Source organism: Leptodactylus fuscus, chromosome 2 (genome assembly GCF_031893055.1).
Source record: "Leptodactylus fuscus isolate aLepFus1 chromosome 2, aLepFus1.hap2, whole genome shotgun sequence".
Classification (NCBI taxonomy): domain Eukaryota; kingdom Metazoa; phylum Chordata; class Amphibia; order Anura; family Leptodactylidae; genus Leptodactylus; species Leptodactylus fuscus.
In genome coordinates, this window is record NC_134266.1 from 163,530,645 (window position 1) to 163,552,780 (window position 22,136).

At 40.5% G+C, this 22,136-nt stretch overlaps 1 protein-coding gene across 4 annotated transcripts in view; it reads right to left on the reverse strand.

Moving 5' to 3' along the window:
• SENP7 (SUMO specific peptidase 7) overlaps positions 1 to 22,136 on the reverse strand; it is a 50,923-nt gene that overhangs the window by 8,042 nt on the left and 20,745 nt on the right. For 3 of the 4 annotated variants that reach the window (XM_075265039.1, XM_075265041.1, XM_075265038.1), the window contains 10 exons: positions 20,851 to 20,967; positions 18,801 to 18,834; positions 16,408 to 16,587; positions 14,826 to 15,091; positions 12,457 to 12,581; positions 9,347 to 9,463; positions 3,960 to 4,082; positions 2,748 to 2,840; positions 1,728 to 1,921; positions 720 to 760 (listed from right to left, as the gene is read on the reverse strand). In XM_075265039.1, coding sequence (XP_075121140.1) covers positions 720 to 760; positions 1,728 to 1,921; positions 2,748 to 2,840; positions 3,960 to 4,082; positions 9,347 to 9,463; positions 12,457 to 12,581; positions 14,826 to 15,091; positions 16,408 to 16,587; positions 18,801 to 18,834; positions 20,851 to 20,967 — 1,290 coding nt within the window. The remainder of the gene's footprint in view (positions 1 to 719; positions 761 to 1,727; positions 1,922 to 2,747; positions 2,841 to 3,959; positions 4,083 to 9,346; positions 9,464 to 12,456; positions 12,582 to 14,825; positions 15,092 to 16,407; positions 16,588 to 18,800; positions 18,835 to 20,850; positions 20,968 to 22,136) is intronic. The other variant, XM_075265040.1, reaches the window with a different exon arrangement.

Genomic DNA, 22,136 nt, shown 5'->3' on the forward strand with positions numbered 1-22,136 from the left:
AAAACAGTGATACTTACCGCTCCTGCACTCCAGAACAACTCCCTGCTATCTTTGATGCTGCTCGCTGTCGCCAGGGGCTGCTGATTGGGCCTCAGCATCACGTAGGGTTGTGACACAAACACAAACACCTTGACGCCACATGATGTCAGCCAGAAGAACCAAAAACAGCAAGCAGTCACTCTGGAGAGTTAAGTATCACTGTTTTTTTATGTTTTCTCACCTCTTCTGGCTCCAAACAAAACCGAATATATTGTAATAACAGTTAACGGTTTAACAGGTTGATGTTTGGTTTTGGATATTTTTCGAATAATCGCCTAGCCCTAAAACACAACCACACACACACATTACATATATATATATATATATATATATATATATATATATATATAAAATTAGGTCATAATCGTCCAGCCCTAATATAAAATGTATAAATATATATACATATTCCTATAAAACTAAAGTATTTGTAACTAACTGTTGTTTGCTGATCTCACTCAGTCTCCTTCTCTCTGAAACGCCTGTAAAGGGTGTGAGACAAGACCAGCACAAAACTTTTGTTTTGCAAACAAAGTTTTCATAGATCATCAGATTCATGCATCAAAGACATGAATCTAGACGTTGGAGGCAAGAGGGGGTTAATCAACATTTTAATTAAGAATATTTTAATGAGCATTCAGGAACTACTGAATACACAAAGTTTGTAATAAGAAATTACTTACAGAATGTTTGAGACTGCAGCTTACTCCAGAGCTTGCAGAACCTAAAACATGAAAACAGTATGAAACATGAAGGATTTCATTAAAATTATGACAACAAAATATTGACAACACCTTGTGATCTACCACAAGTGTCTAGAAGCAGATTTTATATAAATTCAAAAATAAAAGTAGTAAATGAAATACCAGCTATTGAGAGGATTGTATTTATGTAATACAATGATGGCGCTTGCACAGCTGTAAGTATATTTATAGCAATGTAAGTCTACACACTACTATCGGCTTACATATCTAGAACAAGATTTGACGCAGTGGCCTCATACTGCTTCTCTTGTAGTAGGATTTAGTTTATACTCACTTTCTGATGGCAATTTTTGATATATGCAGTTTTTGAGTCAAAGCTAAAATTGAATAAAAAAGGAATGAGAACTATTAAAGTGGTTGTGCTAAGTTATTCCCCATAGGATACGGAATAACTTCATGATTGACATGGGTCTCTGGAGCAGCAGTGCATGGTAAGCCGAGCGCACTGCTGTTCCACTCATTCTCTATGGCAGTGCTAGAAATAGCCAAGCACTGTATTCTACTATCTCTGGCGCTACCATAAGGATTGAAAGGAGTGGCAGCTCAGACTACTGTTCTATCAGGACATCAAAATTGGGATTAGTGGGGGTATCAGAAGTCAGGTCCCACCATATCATGAGATTATCCCTTATCCCATCAATAGGGGATAAATTCATAACTTGGTACAACCCCTTTAAGCAGATATTTCCATCAGGGATTATATTCAAACTAGTAGATAAAGCTAACTGAAGTGTTTTACCCAATACAAGCAAGGATAGATACCTCTCCTTCATTTGAGATCCATTTTTGCCTTTGGCTCACAACCTGCATATAGGTTTCCAGTTGTAAATATTACATTGTGAATAATACACACAGTATAGTTGAATTTTCTTTTCTATCCAAAATATATACAATTGAGAGCTTAAGGACCATAGCAAAGAAACTAACCTTCAGATTCGCTGTTGCTTCCGTCTCCTAAAGTTTCCTCTTTCTTTGACAAACGGTCATTGAATACAATAACTGACCCACTATTCGGGCCATCAATTTTTTCAGAATCTTGAATGGTGCTTGGTTCTTTTCTGTCTTCATAAACTGCTTTTTCCAGCCACGGAAAACATATCACGACAAGATACCAGTGGGAACTGAAGAATAAAATATAATATGGCTTTTACTAATGTCTTACACCCTGTATAATGTAATGCAATCCTTACAACATTAAATGAAAAGGAGTCGAGTCCCAAAGTGCAGTACTAATAAATCAAAGTGCCAAATATACACCACAATAACCAAAGAAAATCCAAATGGTGACCATATAAAACATACATTTTAAGAGTTCACGTAAAAATGGAGAAGATAAATAAATCACCAGTCTAAAAAAAGAAGACCAAGCCAGGTGCTGTAGGGATTGCTCAGCTTTTGCCTCCATACCTCTATGGCCTACTGGATCACCACTATCCAAAAGGGACCACCAGACTTGAATACCCACAGCAACAGTGATGTGGCAAGACACTGTGTACCTTTAGTTTCATGGGGTCTCTGTGAACTGGTTGCATGACCGTATCTTTTTGGTGGTGTAGTTGATTGTTTATTGTGCCTACAGCACCTGATTTGGCCTTCTTTTTTTTAGTTTGGGAGTTAGTGAAAGTTATGTTTTATATGACCACCATATGGATTTTATTTTCTAAAATGACAAAGCAATAGCAGTTCAGACTGAATCAACATGAATGATACTGGACTTCCCTGTAAACATGTATGCTTGTAATCGACCATACTTGCATGTTTATCCAGGTTACATGTATAACAACATGTACAACATGCTCAACCTTTCCTTCCATGGCAGACATCCCTGTGGAGGTTTGATATCCACACACGGTAAGAATTCAGTAAAAGTTAGAACCTTTAAGTAAAAATAGTTTAAACAGTTTTCATTTTGTTGGTACCACGGATAACTCCTGATGAAATACTTACTTTTCATTAACAGGTACAAAGATAAAATCCTTTGCGAAGATATCAACATGTCGGGTCCAGGTTTTAACTCTATGATGTCTTCTCTGTGCTGCACTTTACAAAAATAGAGCAATTTTACAATTAAAAATATGCTCCTACAATAGTATATCAAACTTCAGACTTGAAAATGTATAAAAAAAAAAAAACATAAAAATTTGATTAACATTGCAGCCCAAGAGAGGAAACAATATGTTTTAATAGGAATAGATTGTTTGAGAATCACAAACTACTCAGCAGGGATGTCATGCAGATTGTCCATAGCAGCTACTCTAACTTGTATTCATCAGGTGTTCAGCATTGCAACTAATGGAAAAGTTATACCACAACTTAAAGGGGATGTCCACTTTTTTTTTACTGATGACCTGTCTACCCAATAACCCAGACCTCTGCTGATATGCTGTGTGACAGAGCCACAGCGTCAATGCATGCATTTTTTGCATAAAAAAAAAAGTGTAAAAAAAAAAAAAAAATTGTAAGATTTTTGTACTCAACGTAAAATCCTTTTCTCGTTATATTCACTGGGGAATACAGCACCATGGGATATAGACCTGCCCACTAGAGGGCTGACATTAGGAGTAACAAAAGATAACGGCTTTCCCTCTGGGCTATACCCTTTCCACAGACACTATGCCAGCCAGTTTATACCAGTAGCAGTAGAAGAGATGCACAAATAAAGAAAAAAAGAACACATAACCAACACCACCAACATATCCTGAACCCTAAAATGAGTCAACACAGCCCGGGGCAGGAACAAGAAGAAACAACGGTGGGATCTGTGTCATCCAATGAATACAACTAGAAAAGGATTTTTACAGCAAGTACAAAAATCCATTTTTCTCTCTTATTCAATTGGGGGACACATCACCATGGGATTTCCTAAAGCAGTCCCAGATAGTGGGAGGGTGAGCAGCTTAGCGCACAAGGACAGTCAACAAAAGAATAAACAAAAGAATACATAGTCTTCAAATTACCTCGCTACCTGCCACCACTCTACTCACCTCTATGAGGCTGATGAAGATTGCCATTTCTGAAGTTCCACATGAGTGAGTAAAGCATGCACACGACCACTCCATTCACAATGGGCACTCAGAGACCCCCAGTGATCAGACACTTATCCCCAATACTGAGAAAACCATTTTTATTTAAAAGTAATTTTTAAAAATTAAGACTTACGGCATTTCTGAATTGCTATCATGTGTAGCTTTATCCTTTCGTGTTAAACACCCAAAGAAAAAACTGCTAAATACATGACACTTCTCTGCAAAAGGTTCCGGAAACTTCTCCAACAGAAGGTACCTACAGATCACATAACAAAATAATATTAAATGATAAAAACAACATTTATTATTGATGGCCTATTTCGTTTGTAAGTTATAGGCCACGTCCAGCTCCAGAATATTGAAAAGAGGATACCGTATATATACTCCAGTATAAGCCGACCCGAATATAAACCGAGGCCAGTAATTTTACCACAAAAAACGTGGAAAACTTATTGACTCGAGTATAAGCTGGGGGAAAAATGCAGCAGCTACTGGAAAATTTCAGTAAATTGGAGTTTTTGGGTGCAGTAGATGTTGGGGAAGGGGAGGGGGTGTTTTGGTTGTCTGTCTGCCTCTTCCCTGAGCTTGAGGACTGGTGTTGTTCCCCCCCACCCTTGGAATTCAGCCTGGCTGAATATAGGGTATCTGCAATGCTCCTATTAACCCCTTCCTGACGGAATAGGAGCACTGCAGATACCCTATATTCAGCCTGGCTGTAGTCAGGCTGAATTCCAAGTGGGGGGGGGGGGGGACCCAGTCTCAGGGAAGGGGCAGTTAGACAACTTTTTTTTTCCGTACGGCGTTTACCGTACAGGAAAAATATTTTTATAGATTTGTAGAGCGGGCATTTTTGGATACAGGGATAGCTAACATGTATGTGTTTCACAGTATTGACAATATTAGTTTTATGTGTTCTAGGGAAAGGGGGGGGGGTGATCTGAATTGTTAATACTTAATTTTTTTTTGCATTCCTTAGACCCCCCAGGGGGTGTGATCACTAATGCAATGCATTACAATGCTAATGCATTGCAATACATTGTAAAAAAAAATTGTCATTTCTTTTGCAGGCTGCATAGAACAGCCAGCAAAAGAAAAGCACTGCAGGCCGGGGAGCATTTACAGAAGCGCGGAGGGAAAAACCCCTGCCGCCGGCAGAAGCGCTGAGGGTGGACCTGAAGGAGGACCTTGGCCGCCGGACCTGAAGGGGAACTGCGGCCGGCCCCCGGTGGACCTGATGGGGAACCTCGGCTGCCAGGCTTGCACCCAAGGACAGCATGCACAGCCCTGCCGGGCATTCCCCACAGCACTTCTGACGGCGGCCAGCCACAGTTCCCCTTCAGGTCCGGCTGCCAAGGTCCTCCTTCAGGTTCACCCTCAGCACTTCTGCTGGTGGCAGGGGATCTCCCTCAGCGCTTCTGCGGCCGAGCCTATACTTTTTTATGTTCGCCCTTGAGAGAGCGGTCGTGCTCGCTCCCTTCTCCCTCAAGAGGCATGGCGGTGCCTGCCGCTTCCCAGCAGTGGTTCCCCTTGGCGTCTGACGACGGAGGCTTCAAGTCCCACCCGCGGTAGGAGCCCGCCACTGTCCCTGCGCGTGCCTTCCTCTGGACGGTTTTCAGGACACGGTTCTCCTGGAGGGTGTGCAAAAGTAGGTCGCGGGGAGAGTGTCACCTGTCCCTTTACACGAAGACAAGGTGGCGAATGGGAGTACATTGTGATCCCTATATGGGGCTCTCAATTTACATTAACAAAAAACTGTACTGAAAAACTCGGCTAATACTCAAGTAAATACGGTAATTAATCTCTTTGCAATACTTGTTGATTAAAAAGTCCAAGTGCTTTGTGTCTACATGGTAGGAGACTACAAACAGAGTTTGTGTGGTTTGCTTCCATCTTCCCGCTATTTTTTGCTCACTCGATAAATGTACATTAAGTATTGCACAATAGCCCAGTCATCTATTACACTATACAGAATAGTACCGTACTCATCAATCTGTATAAACAATGTATGTATAAACAGGGTATGCACAGATATGAAGAGTATTTAAGTGCAACGAGTATTGACAATGATGTTGGATAAAGGAATCAGGTTCTGAGGAATAATGTATAAGGAGATGAGTGGAGAAGACAAATTAAAGTAAACTATAACACAGCTGAACATTTTGGTTGTTAAATTACTTTGATTAGTAATTACTAAATGAATTTAATCATTTCTTCATAAAACCACTAATATCTACTAATACAATTTCAAGCAAACTGTTTAGCTCTGGGTATAATCCGGTAAGAATTAGCATTTCTTCTGAATAAGAGCCAGCTGGCATGTCAGTTAAGATTAGTGTTTAGCTGCAAATATAAGAGCGACAACAGTTTGTCATTCATATAGTACTGCACAATGTATATAACCTTGTATATAGATGCATTCATACATTCAGGGAAGCAGTGGTCCAATAGAAGATAGGTCAAGATCACTGATATATTAATTGTGCTATACAGCTCATAAACTTTGCTATAAATCTTAAATATACCATGCAATTTAGCTTAATTACAGTGACCAATAAAGCTCAGCGCATATTGGCATTGTCATTTCTGTTCTTCTGTTTAGTCATAGATGCAGAACAATAAAAATAACAAAAATGCTGGATTCCTAAAATGGCGGACAGCACCAGTTGGACTCCACAGAGTCTACCAGCTCCTATTGGTTGCTCTATTTTGTCTAAGATTTTGTCTGATAGAGGCTTGTAACAGAGCTTCCAACGCTGACATACTATATATGTATGTATTTTTCGGACTATATGTATTTTTCGGACTATAAGACGCACTTTTTTCCCCAAAAATTTTGGAGGAAAATGAGGGTGCGTCTTATAGTCCGAATGTGGGGGGAGGAGCGGATTTGCAGGATGGCCGCGCTACTGCCACCGCTGGTTTTCTGCAGCGGCAGGAGCGTGACAATCTGCAGGCCCCGGCAGCTAAGACAGTCCCCGGCATCTGCTGGTCTATTACAGCAGATGCCGGGGAGTGTCTTAGCTGCCAGGGCCTGCAGATTGCCACGCTCCTGCCGCTGAAGAAAACCAGCGGTGGCATGCTGTAAATCCGCTCCACCTCCGCAGGTCCCGGCAGTTAGTTAGCCTCGGGGCCGGTCCCCACCGGCCCCATACCTTTAGTGATGCAGACCTGTTCCGATGACAGCCGGGAGCCTAATGAAGGCTCCCAGGCCTGTCATAGCTATATATTACTATCGCGGCTGGTCTATGACACTCCGCGATAGTAATGTATAGAATCTCCCATAGACGGCAATACACTTGTATTGCCGTCTATGGGACTTGCAATCAAATGATTGCAGGTTCAAGCCCCCTAGACGGGGGATAATAAAATAGTAAAAAAAAAAAATAATAATTCCTGGATTACGATCACGATTAATTAAATGTTTTACATTGATTACAGTCCATGAACAATTATTTTAGGCCACTCCCCTTTTATAAGCCACACCCACAACGTATAGGTCATACCAGACCGCTGAGTGTTGGTTTCAGTTATTCACACACCAGTGACACTTAAAAAAAAATATAATAAAAAATAAAATAAATAAAAGTTCACCTCCTTTCCCTAGAATACATATAAAAGTATAACATTACTGTGAAACATACACATTAGGTATCCCTGTGTCTGAAAATGCCCGGTCTACTAATAGTTTTATGTACAGTGAACGTCAAAATGAAAAGTGCTAAACCGCCGGGTTTTTCTCTCTGTTTTGCCTCTGAATTAAATAATAGGTGATCTAAGCAATAAACATTTCCCAAAATGGTATAACTAAAAAGTACACCTGGCCCCACAAAAAAAACGCCCTATACATCCCCGTACAGCTGCAGGGTCACCTGTCAATGTGGCCTTGCAGCTGTTCCAAAACTACAACTCTCATACATTAAAAATTTTACCATTTTTTGCCTGAAAATTTTTTTTTGCCCTATTTTTCTCCTCTAAAACCTGGGTGCGTCTTATAGTCCGAAAAATACGGTATAAAGATAGTAATAGAATTGACGTTAAAAAGAATAGCAGTGGGGTGCTGGGAATAGAAAGATCTTAGTGCTGGAACAAATATCTCCTGTATACAGCAAACTGTAAGTTTTCCACTAACAGCACCCCACTAAACCAGTTAAGTATAAAAAGGGAAGGAGGATGTAAAAAAGTGGAGTGCTTCTTTAGAGATAACCAAAAAAAATTCTATTTTTGAACGAGTACTTTTGAACAACTTTTGATTTTCTAGCAGTATTTGTGACATTAACAATTGTAATACTTTATTAACAAATGTTAGCTTATTTTAGGCCCGGTTCCAGCGCCGCACCTCCCATGAGGCGACCTGAAGCGAGCGCTTCAGGCGGCACTATGTCAGGGCCTCAGGGAGGGCGGCATTTTTTCTTCCCTAAGCCAGTCCAGGACAAGCTGTCCTGGACTGGCTTAGCACGGAGAGGTGGATTGGGGAGGCCGCTGAAGCAGCGCTGCTCCGGCAGCCTCCCCTCACACTCAGGCAGAGAGCAGGCCTGCTCTCTGCCTGCGAACGATGCTAAGCCCCGCCCCCTTCACTAAGCCCCGCCCCTCCACGAAGCCCCTCCCCTCCCATGGGGGGGCGGCTTTCTGTCGTTCACTTCGGGCGGCGAGAGGGGCAGGTTCACCCCTGCCCGGTTCACATCTGCATTCGGTAATCAGTTCGGGGAGTCCGCGTGGGGACTCCCCACCCCTAACGGACTACCGAAAACATTGGCAAGCGGAGACAGCGAGGAAAGCACATGGACCCCATTATAGTCTATGGGGTACGTGTGCTTTCACTGCACACCTCTTGCCAATGTGTTCGGTAGTCCGTTTGGGGGATCCACATGCGGACTCCCCAAACGGTTTACTGACCGCAGACGTGAACCAGCCCTTAGCTTTTGTTTCCCTTGCTTCTCACTAGGTACCATAAGAGGGTTCATGTGTAACTAAGAGAAAATAAGGTGGGGGGTACTCTAAACATATCAGGCATTATAAAACACAGTAACTTGCTTCTGGTGCTATATGACAGAGGAGATTCTCATATCTCCTATGATGCTTACAGTTCTACCTTTATTATTTCCATTGATACCACTGGAAATTGGGAGCAACTGCCTATAACTACCCAATCCCGACTGTATTTTCAACCACTGATATCTGAGTGGTAGTACTTAATGTGAAATCAAAGAGGAGAATCTCATTAGAGATACATTAGAAGCAGTTTTCTATATGTTATAATGTCATATATATATATATCCGTTTGAAGTGACCCTGCCCCCACCCTAATCTTCTCTGCATTACACACACAAGCTTATAAATGGAGACACAGCGTACAGCTCTCAAATAGAGAATCAATGGAAACAATAAAGAAATGTAAGATTTCACAGAAAAAAGCCAACATTTGGCAATACAGTATATTACAAGTAAAATATTACTTATTAAAAGTATAAGTACAATATTACTTTAAGAATTCCATTCTAATTATCTTATAAAAATACTTACTTTAGGTAGAAATCAATAATAACATCATTAAGAAACTCCCCATGTTCCAAACACTCCAAATCTTCATTAGTGACAGCAAGCCCTCCTTTAGTTGGGGGAGGAGGATAAACCAGTAATCTAAAAATAAATAAATAAATAAAATTAATTTATTAAATTAATTAAAGTAAGTGACATAAAAAACCATAATAATAATAAAAAGGACAATTTATAAAAAAAAAAAAAAAAAAAAAAAAAAAAAGACTTCTATCATTAGAATCCCATTTTAAAGAGGACCTTTCATGGTTTGGGGAACAGGCAGTTTTATATACCTCTGGAAAGCTGACAGCTTTCACGATCCGTGCCTAGGGAGAAGAGCTATCGGTGCCGGTACCGTAGCTCTTCACAGTCAGAAGGGCGTTCCTGACAGTCTATCAGGAATGTCCTTCTTCACAGCAGCGCCTATAGCGCTGTACAGTGTGAGCAGGGAGGAACGCCTCCACCCCTCTTCTCACAGTACTCGTCCATAGATGAGCGCTATCAGGAGGGTAGGTAGGGCGTTCCTCCTCGGACTCACAGCACAGCGCTATAGGCGCTGCTGTGAAGAAGGACGTTCATGACAGACTGTCAGGAACGCCCTTCTGACTGTGAAGATAGCTCTTCACCTGGAGCACGGATCGTGAAAGCCAACAGTGCGCTGAATTCAGCGCACTGTCGGCTTTCCAGAGGTATATAAAACCGTCTGTGTCCCAAACCATGAAAGGTCCTCTTTAAGCTAAACCCACGTAGGGATAGCCTTAAGAAAGGGTATTCTTCTCCTACCTTTAGATGTCTTCTCCATGCGACCGTTCCTTAGATATCTCGGATTTCGTCCATATGCTAATTAGTTTTCTTGCAGCACTGGGGGCGGTCCCCAGCGCTCAAACAGCCCTGGGAGTGTCCCTAGTACTGTGAGAAAACTATCCAGCCCCTCCTTCTTCTTGTTCACCGCCTCTTCTTCCTTGTCCCGTCACGTCTTCTTCAAAAATTGCCAACTACGCATGTCTGTCTCCATTTTCCTGTGGCAGATCAGGAGAGGCCAAAGGGAAAATTGCCTGACGGACATGCACAGTTGGTTATTTTCCTGTGGTCCAACAAGAAAGAAGAGGCAGAGGCTGCGAACAGAAGGCGGTGCTGGATAGTTTTCTTGCAGCACTGAGGACACCCCGAGTGCTGTTTGAGCACTGGGGACCACGCCCAGTGCTGCGAGAAAACTAATTAGCATATGACCGAAAACTGGGATATTTAAGGTACGGCGGCACAAAGAAGACATCTAAAGGTAGGGGAAGAATAACCTTTCTTAAGGCTATTCCTACGTGGGTTTAGCTAAAAACGGGATTCTAATGATAGAATCCCTTTAACCTTCAAATGATTTAGGATGTGTAGATAGTTAAATTTGAAAATGTTATTTCCAGACAGCTACAATTGTCTGAAATTAGAAAAAATCATAACCAAATGATAAAATAAGGAATAATTTATTGCAATTTGCTTAAAAAAGGAATCTGTCACCATGAAAATGGAACTGAATCTGCAAGCAGCATGTTTTAGAGGAAGAGGAGGTGAGCAGATAGACTCAATTACGGTTTCTAAACATGTCCATGAATAAATGGCAATGAAAAGTCCTGCAGTTACAACTTTCTGTTCTGTTAAAAAAATAAAAAAGCATGTTTCTTTTTTTTTATATTATAGTTAATAGGAAGCAATGCAGATCAAGGGGACTCCATCCGCATCAGCTACTCTATCAGTGTTTCAGTTCGTTGCTCTGATTCTATGACGGATAAGAGCAACCAACTTCACCAAGGATAGTGTGAACCCACTCATAGGAACAAACAACTAAACACGTGCTTGAAAATCTGCAGAGGTTGTGCTGAATTCAAGAAAAGTAATAGGGAAACTTAAGAGATAGACTTGTAGTTACATTACAGGGAGTGGCGATGGAAGCAAACGGAAGGTGTTTTGTCTGGATTCATATTTCTAATATCTATCTACATCTAGTTTTAAATGTAACAACTGTTCCAATGATAATTTCTGAAGAAGCAGGCAGACAAAAACACATACTTGTACATAAAGTAAAAATGGTCTACTGAGGATCTGAGGAACTATTTGTCTAATCCTTAGATGTTCTGTAAGATCCTACGACTAATAGAGATCAATTAGAGATGCAGACATCTGTTACGGCAGTGTACAAGGTGCACGTGTGATTTGATGTACAAGATTAAGTAACTGCACTGGCTTAAAAAGTACCTGTTAAAAAGGTTAAGACGAGTACAGATAAACATAAAGAGAACAATCCTTGGATATTAAAAGCCAGTAGGGGGATTTGTGATAAGAGTCTGGTGTTTTCATGAGGAAAGAGAACTTCATCCCCAACCCCTCACAACCTTTTTGTCAGACTGCTGTTCCTAACGTCCTGTATTCTTTCACCGATCCTTTTAGTTAAATGTCACAAATACTTCAAACAGAATTATGGACCTGTATCTGTAATATGCTGCTCTTTCATGAATGACGTTTAAAACGAGTGTTTCCCTTCTTTTTAATCCCTAGACATAAAATAACAAATACCATACACTCAACTGTCCATTCAGCTGGGGATCTCCAGGTCTCCCTGATCTCTCAGGAGTAGCGGCCAATCAGCGGCCAAGCAGTGATATTCTGTACAAGCAGATCTTTGTCCTGTACAGGAAAGTGTCAGCCAATCAGTGATGTTCTGTACAAATGGATCTTTAGCTTGTACAGGAACGTGTCAGCCAATCAGTGGCTGAGCAGCGATGTTTTGTACAAACGGATCTTTGTCCTGTACAGGAAAGTATCAGCCAATCAGTGCCCGAGCAGTGATGTTCTGTACAAACGGAGCATCAGCACTCAGCCACTGATTGGCTGATGCCCTCCTCCTGTGCAAGGGCAGAAAGTAAACAAAGACAGAGGACTCTATCCTGGATCCATGACCAAACGGACAGGTGAGTATACAGTGTCTATTATCTTAAGTTATTCTAGGGAGTTTAAAAAAAAAAAAAAAAAAAAAAAAAAAAAGGAAGTGAAACAACCCTTCAATTGTTGAGAATATCCTTTCAAACAGAGATAAAGCTCACACGCACCTCAGAAGTGTTCTTCCCTTGTCTACCTCCTTCAAGGAGTCTTCTTGTCTTGGGACCATAGACACTGAATAACGGCCATCTTTGTATTTCTGTATCAAGGTGTAGGAAGATGTTACTTTTGAAGCCTGGAAAATATAAGGCACCAGGTCCACCTAAACCAAAGCTTTTACACATGCTTTAAGAATACAAGTTATGTCTTTAGCAGACCCAATGCTTACATTTCTAAATAAAAAGTAAAGCTCTCCACAAGGTCTGTTATGACTGACTAAATCTGTATTTGTGGATTTTGGTTTTGTAAATGGCAGGATGAAGATGAGAATTCAAATTCAAATATATATTTTTTGTACCTCTTTTGCCCATTTTTAGCTGTATTTTTCAGAGGTGTATTTTTATACACTTAAATTACTAAAAAGCTGCAAGATGCATAATAAATAATGTGCAAATTAACCTAAAGGAGATTGTGATTCCACTGCTGTCTGTTTGTTTTTTAATGCTGCCCATGTACTGAAGTGCAAGCCCACTCTCCTCGACAAAAAAAAAAAAAAAAGCTGTGACAAGCCTTGTGTAAAAGCCTTCAAAACAGGTGCAGACACACAACCATGTGCACACACAATAAAACTTAAAAAAAGAGGCAGGATTAGAAGACAATAGGTGCAAATTCACCTTTTTTAAATAAAGGGTCTAGTGTAAATAAGAAAAAGGCAAATTGGATATAATTTCACAGAAAACTTCAAAAATGGACTGAACAAAAATGTTGGCACCTGTTCAAAATTGCGGGTAAATAACTTTGTTTTAAGCATGTGATGCTCATTCATATCAACTGTGGCAAGTAACAGGTGTGGGCAATATAAAGCTCATACCTGAATCCAGATTTGCATTATGTGCAAATAAGCATGGAGAACAGAAAGAGGAGAAGAGAACTGTCTGAGGACTTGAGAACCAAAATTGTAGAAAAATATCAACCATTTCAAAGTAAGAAGTCTATCTCCAGAGATCTTAATGTTTCTTTGTCCATGGCGCAAAAAATTATCAAGAAGTTTACAACCTATGGCACTGTAGCTGATCTCCCTGGATGAGGATGAAAAAAAAAAAAAATGATGAAGGGTTGCAATGCAGAATAGTCCAGATGGTGGATAAGCAGCCCCAGCGCATTAGTGTAAATACATACTATCTGTCAACATTTGAATGAAATGAAACCCTATGGCAGGAGACCTAAGAGGACCCTACTGCCTACACAAAGACATAAAAAGCTAGACTGCAGTTTGCCAAAATGTATATGGGTAAACCAAAAATCCTCCTGGAAAATGTCTTGTGGACATCATTCTACTGTTAACCGGAAACAAAATGAGGCCTACAAAGAAAAGAACACAGTGCCAAACTGAAATATGGTGGAGGTTTAAAGATGTTTGGGGTTGTTTTCTGCCTCTGGCATGGAGTGCCTTCATTGTGTGCAAGGCATCATGAAAGCTGAAGATTACCAAAGCATTTGGGGTCTCAATGTAGGGCCCAGTGTAAGAAAACTTAGTTTGTGTCCTAATACATTGGTCTCCCAGCAGGACAATGATCCAAATAGCACCCAGAAACGGATGGAAACAAAGTGCTAGAGAGTTCTGAATGAGTCTGGATCTAAATCCCATTGAACACCTGTGGAGAGATCTTAAAATTTTTGTTGGGAGAAGTCATTCTTCAAATACGAGACTTGGAGCAGTCTGTATACTGTGTAAGCGGCCATTTTCTTGTGGTCGGTGGGCATGCGCAGTCGGCTTTGCCCTAGGCCCGAGGCCTAGAAGTTTGAAGCCAATCCCCAGAAGAAGACACGTGAAGACCATGTTCCTGAAGAAGATGGAGGTGGTGCTGGAGAGTTCTCTCGCAACATTGGGGGCACCCCCAGTGCTGCAAAAAAACTCATTTGCATACCGGCGAAAAACGGGATTTTAACCGAAGGGCAGCCTAGAGAAGACATCTAAAGGCTAAAGGTTTCTTATGGCTATTCCTACGTGATAGGCAGAAAAAATTGAGTTTAAATGATAGGATCCCTTTAAATATTTTGGTTATTTTTTTTTACATATTCCAGCTCTGTCTAACAACGGCTGTCAGGCATTTATGAAGTCAACGCAGGAGTTGGAGTGTGGAAAAATGGAAGAGATGGTTTGGACTACAGACTGATTCAGAGACTTAACATGTTACTACGTGCCTATGAAGTTGCCTGTTGGTTTGAAGACCTACTAGTAGTGTGTATTAGTGACAAGAATCCTGTAAATTTATACCCAAAAATTCTTCTAATGATGACAATCCAGCAAAACATACACACACAAGGTATAGGTAGCAGCATAATCTCAATGATGAGGATTATCCTTCAAAATGCTTACCTGTGGAGAGCCTACTGAAGGAGATGTATTGCTGGACTCTTGTTGCTGCTGTTTTTTAAAGGCGATGCCACAATTTGCTTTGAAAGAGCAGTCTTCACTAGACAAAGCTTCCACCATGGAATACATCTCGTCCCAAGTCAGAAAATCCGCAAGGCTGCCTAACCCACCATTCTCACTGGCTTCTTTCATAATCTTTAACATGAAAGACTGCTCTTTGTCAGTTAGAGGTTCCACCAACTCCAGAAAGACAAGTTCATTTGATTTAGCTGCATAGGAAAAACTGAGTAAATATTATATATTTACATGACTACAATTACAACAATGTATATATACACAGTACATGCAGTCCATTGTATCTCTAGAATCAATATACACCAAACCCTATCTTCACATCTGTGCCAGAGTCACCATTGGTTGCAGTACTCACCTTGGTTGGTTGTAGGGTCAGCCTTATAATTGTCAGAGCAAAAAGTCCTGCACAGAGGAATTTCTCCTTTGCCAGTTTTAGTTTTTAAATGCCGGACATCTTTCGGCCCTCATTATAATGGGGTCCATCAGACTCTGTATGTTACCACTATTTTAGTGGTCCGCCTCTCTGTTGTTCTGGTCCTCTGATGGACCAGAACAATAAAGATGCAATGCTAGTGTGAGCTTAGTGTAAGAATAATGCTGGATAGAAGTACAGGAGGTCGTGCACTAGAGCAGTCATCAACATGATCTGGGAAAAGTATTATGAAGCAACATTAACACAAACATAAGGGGACCATAGGTAACCGTCACATATAAGGGGACACATATTTCTTATTTTGTACAATAAGCAGATTTTCTCTTTCTCTTGCTAGAGAACTGTGTTTCTGAATCATATGTGCATCAACCATGCAGAGCCTTTTCCATCTAAGCCTGGTTGATAGTAATGCAGAATTTATCTGCATTCAGCTTCTGGGACAGAAAATAGATCTTGGATAGCTACCAATGTCATTCATATTAGGGTGTTTTCACATACATCCACAAATCTGACTTAGTGCCCTCATGTGTGGTTGGGCCACAACAACAAATGTTGACTACAGCATTTTTGATCATGGTTGTTGACATGTCCAGCTGTACTTGGCATGGTGTCCCATTTAAGGCTATGTTCTCTCATGTCCTTCTGATCAGTCAATACTAGTGAGGGACCCCTCACCCCTCTTCCAATCTCTCTCGCTGTGCCAATGCATATTTATTTGTCTATAGAGGACTGTCCATTCAAATGTGAAGAATTCACCAAAACTTCAGATTTACTTTATATCTTATAAGGTTATGTTTTTACTTTCTTACAATTTAACAGAAAATGTTGGAAAGTGCAGCTCAATGCTAACATCAGAAAGAGGGAGAATTTAGTGACTCCTCCTATGCTTCCTAATTTAATATAGCTAGCAGTCTGGGAAATAACCACAAGGAAAGAAAGCTAATGGTTCTCATCCCAGCCTCTGGATACGATCTGTAATTTTAAAATTGCACAATAATAAAGAAATGAATGTTAAGGCCAATGAAACATCAAACCAGTACAGACTGAAATGCCATAGAGTAGAAAGCTTATACTCACAGGCCGGGTTTCTTGACGTTGAGCCCATTTGTTTCTCAATGTGAGGTATGTATTCAGTGGTTATCCAGAAGATTATTACGGCGCTACTTCTCACAGAGTCTCCTCCATTGGTTAGCCACAAACCAAGCTTTTGCAATTTCATTGTATCCAAAGAAATATGTTTACATGGCTCTAAAGGCACTGCAAATAAACAAATGCATATTTATTCGATCCACTCAACAGCATTAACGTGTCACTTTTAATTGTCTAATTAACAGTTCTTAAAAACACAGATTACAAATACCACTTTCAAACATTCCACATGGGGTTAAACCGATGTTTGGTTATTTAGCATTATTTCCCTCTCTGTACTGTCAGGGAGAGCACTAGAGAAGAAGCTGGGACTTCAATAGAATGTGACCAGCATTAATAAATTTAAGGGGTAATATTTCTACTTATTTTTTCAAAAAGTAAAACTAGATATTTTCTTTCTCTTTTTTTTACAATGTTGGATATTAAATTTTTTTTTCAAGATTCATTGACTTCTACGTAAGGATGTTTCAAGCATGCTCAGTGATCTATGCAAAGGTCACAGTACAGAGAGGGGGAGGAGGTGTGCTGTGGCCATCACTTAATGTGAATTATGTGATCCTATATTATCTATATACAGGTGTCACCCTTTTACTGTAATCCTACCTATGATGAGATAAGTGCTGTACACAGATTTCTACAGATCAACCTATGAGGTTCAGCCCTCAAAAGCAATTTGGATGCTGAGAGAATTTATATATGATAATTCACAAATGCAGACCCCACATCGACTGACATTGACTCCTATTGCATTTTCTACCCATTACCTTTAACTCACTTGCAATCTGTGTCTACTTCAAGAGCAGTCAAATTGCGTAAGTTATTCATTACAATTCCTCACCTATTATGAGGCTGGGTGGCCAGAATGAAAACTGCAGCATTTCAAAAAAAAAAAATGGTTTTTTACCCTTTCCTTAAAGCACAGATTTTTTTCAGTATATTATGCTACAGATCAGGACACTGGATGTTGAAATTGATAGGACTACATAAAAGGAAGTAAAAATAAAAGTAATTTCATTGTGCAAAAGTATTAAAAATAAAATAAAGTTCCCAGGCCAATTCATTCTGCTACGATCGATGATGCCAGCATCAAGTCTGCAGACTGCTAGAATCACTCAGATCTCAGGTTTATTTTCATCTGAAGAAGGGACAAGACCCTAATACACCTTATGTTTCTTGATGGACAATTAATGGACATTTGTCACCCAGCTTAAAGCATACATCCAATTATAAAACAACTTCTCAAAACTGAATAGTACAGGTGAATATAACAAACTTTGTAATATATCTTATAAAAGAAAATGTTTCCTTTTCCACTCATGAATTGGAGGTATTTTTTTTTTTTACATATTAGTCTATGGAGAAGGTAGGAGACTGCTGAAAAAGACATATATAAATAAATGCAGCCGCTATACTCTGTTACATTGTGAGTCTGGTAGCTCTTCAAAGGCAAGGTTCACACGTGTCCAAGTCTTCATTTGGGGATTCTGTCAGTTTTTCAGACAGAAACCCAGCCGATCCCTTTATAGTCTATAGAGTCAGCAGGTTTCCACGGGTAACAGCTTTTTAAGCTGATTGGATTTCAGTTTTTCAAGTTTCCAAGTGGACCTAAAAAATGGAAACCCGAACGCAGGGGTGAACCTAACACAACACGGTTTGGGAGCGTTCACACCACCGTCTTGAGCGGACATTAGCATCAGACACTAGCTGTGTCCGTGACATTTTGCATTGATTAAATGGACATCGGGTGCGTTCTTTTACTGTCCGTGCCTGTCCTTAACTGTCCGTTCACAAAGATGTCCAACTTTTCAAGCGGACAGCAAAACCCGACATGTAGGTTTTTGCTGTCCGCTTGAAAAGTCGGACATCTTTGGGAACGGACACTTAAGGACACCCACGGACAGTAAAAGAACGCACCCGATCTCCATTTAAATCAATGCAAAATGCCACTGACACAACTAGTTTCCGATGCTAATGTCCGCGCAAGATTTTGCACGGACATTAGCATCAGACACTAGCTGCCGGACACCGACGGTAGTGTGAACGCTCCCTTATACTTTAAGAAACCAGAGTTCAGTATGTGAGCTGGATACGGATTCTAAACACACAAACTGATATGGAGAGAAGGAGGAAGAGAGCAACCTAATACGTGGAGACAGAAACATATCTCCTTGATAAGATATAGTACATAGCTTCTTATATTAACCTGTACGATTTATGAAAAGTGGTTTTATAATTGGACATATACTTTAAGTTTTCTGTCGACACAGCTATAAGATGTAAAAATATGAACATACAACATGTAGAAGTAAATTGATACTTGCCTGTTATAGGAATTTCTATACATTTAGGGGTAACCTATAAAAGAAAAAAAAAAATCTCAGTTCTCCAGAGAACTACACCAAAATGGCCGTCAGATATACGCAATACCACTCTTAACGGAGCGGCATGCCCAAGACTTGAACTGCAAGAGGGGATCTGGGGAACGCCCGAGGACCTGAGGAACGCCCAGGGTGCTCCCTGGGGTTCATTAACAAACAATTATAGCGATTTATAATGAAATGGCAGGGTCTATTGAAAATATAAAGGCAGCAGTATAGTAGAATAGCCTTTTTAAAGGCTACTCACACATGTGTTTAATTAAAAATTAGTTTTCCCAATAAGAGACTCCATTTAAGTGGTTCAATATAATTTCTTCAATATCATATTTCTTTATCGTTTCAGGGGATACCAGAGAATCTGAACCCTTTCCATCTTGTTTCTGAGAATTGAGAAGATTCACCGAGCAGACCCCCAGGATTAGATTCTCATTAGAGGAGTGTCTTTGCACATAGGAGCTTGTCAGCAGCAGTAGTAACAACCAATACCTCCAGGAGGTGAAATGAACACGAACAGAAACAGACCAATGGATGTGGAAAGAACTGCGCTTGCTCCAAATTCCATAAATTCAACACGATCTTTATTATAATTCCTAATACACGACGCAGCGGGCTGCGTTTCGGGGCTTCCCCTTTGTCAAGTGTATTACCACTGTACACACTTATCCTTCCCTCTGGTGTTATTTCCTGTTGTGGAGCTGTCCTGGTCCTGTTCTATTCAGGAATCCATTGGTCTGTTTCTGTTCGTGATCTTGTTTCTGAGGTCACCTAAAGTGAGCTGCCTCATTCTTCAATAATTTTGACCAAAACTATTTTAACTTTGCTATTGCACGTTATTGCCTACTCCAACTAAGGGCAAGTAGACTCAAAAAACACCTTAGTCTATGTATTCTGTTTTATGATAGAGGACAGAAAAACATTGCATGTTTGTTTTTTTTTTATTACCTAGAATAACTAAAAAAAAAAAAATTCTGCTGCGTGTAAATATTGGTGCGCCCCCTGCTGTTGTTGTGACTACCTCTCTGAACATCCACCTCATGTATCCAGTTCTGTAAGAAACTGCTTCTACTGCGCCAATATTTATTGGTTGGCCTGCACAATATAGGAGAACTCACACCTGCTGCCCAAATGCAAGTTGACCCTGGTAGTGGGACTGAGCTAGTAGGCACTGGACACTTTAGGTGAACATGTGGAGAATGAATAAAAAGAACACCAGGGCACAACACAACAATATCTCAACACAAAGCTTTTCTCATTTTAAAGAATTCCAATATTGCCACGATGCCGTAAAGAGGACCTTTCATGGTTTGGGGCACAGGCAGTTCTATATACTGATGGAAAGCCAACAGTGTGCTGAATTGAGCGCACTATCGGCTTTCCCGATCTGTGCCACAGGTGAAGAGCTAGCGGTCCCAGTACCGTAGCTCTTCACAGTCAGAAGGGCATTTCTGACACTCTGTCAGGACCGTCCTTCTGTACAAGCAGCGCCAATAGCGCTGTGCTCTGAGTCCGGGGAGGAACGACCCCTCCCCTCCTGATAATACTCGTCTATGGACGAGTACTGTGAGCAGAGTGAGGGGGCGTTCCTCCCCGGTCACACAGTACGGCACTATTGGCGCTGCTTGTACAGAAGGCTGTTCCTGACAGAGTGTCAGAAACGCCCTTCTGACTGTAAAGAGCTACGGTACTGGGACCGGGCTGAATTCAGCACACTGTTGGCTCTCCAGCAGCATATAGAACTGCCTGTGCCCCAAACCATGAAAGGTCCTCTTTAAAACTGGTTTGTTTGTTTTTTTTGGGACCAAACGCTGAAGTTTATATTGTTTTGTTGGTTATATCTACTATGTGTGTATTTCTTTTATTCTCTTTAGTTACATTCTATTTCGTAAATGTTCAATAAAAATTGATTACACATTAAGAATTGTAAGACAAATAATGTATTAGTGGAACCTGTTAGAACAATCACAAGTATCCCTTGTTTCTATCATGACATTACCTTAGCAGAGTCTGTTGCCGCTCCTTTCTTTTTGCCAAAATATACATTGAGAAACTTTAACTGCAGTTCTAAGTTCTCTGCTGCAGAAGGTAGATCAATTGTGTCATCAGAACAGTCCTGTGTTACATAAAAGAAATTAGAAAACTTTGATTTGTGGTGATTTATATTATTTAATATTTAAACAGATAAAAAATATGTTGAGAAAAATATATCTCCTCAGCTGCTTAATCCTTTCCCGCCACAGGCGGTTTTTGTTTTTGACTCTCTGTCTTCCAAATCCCATAACTTCTTTACTTTTGCATTCACAGAGCAGTACGGGTGGCTTAATGTTTACTGGACAAATTCAGCTTTGTAATGGTACCAAAGGTGTGGCCAATGGTGTGGCAAGTAATACAGCGTATCTGTCTATCTGCCAATAGAAGAAAACCTTATAGGTCATCCTGGGCAGTTTTGTTACAACAGGTGTCGGACTGACAATGTTGAAGTGTGATATTTGAACCTTGTTTATTCAAGTGAAGGAGTGGTGCAAAGTTTTATAATGTGCCCCACACAGTTTACAGCCACAAACAGTATTATTTGATACGGTCAAGGACTAGGTTAGTCTAGATTGAGTTATTATGGACTAAGTGTATCCTCAACTGAGATATAAAGTCATTTCCAAAGGCAGAAAGTAAGTTACAATGTTATCTTTATTAATTGCAAACTGCATGTGTGAACAGAGTGAACAGAGCTCAAAGACAAGTGTTTCCAGTAGTGCCTATGTACTGTTCTAGACAACCAGTGTGCCGCACTGATTTGCACTGTATATCCAAATATGTGTGCTGTATTGATTGGTTGGATTCTCTTCCTAAGAGTTGCATGGTAGGCGGCTCTCTGATTTCAGCCCGCCATTCGTAGTGGAAGTGGAACGCCAGTGTTTCTTATTATGACCTCATGCCACAAACCATGGGTGGCGGTGCATCCAAGTTCAGAAGCTCCTACCGTGACCCGCGGAGGTGGCCCTGTAGTGACCTGCTGTACCAGGTTGTGTGGTCAGGTATATCCATTTCCCAAGAGGTAGTCTCACGTGGTCGATATACCCAGCTACAGTTTAGATCGTATTATACAATGTGTTTGTAAAGAAAGTCTGCCCGACTACAAAGTATCCGGGGTGGAAGTTATATGCCAAAATTTATAGTTAATAATCCAAAACCAGCATGGCCAGTAAGAATAATGGGAATACAAGTGTGGAGGGTCAGACCTCAACAGCACTTCCCTAAAAAGTAAGGTTACCAAAGTGATCTAAA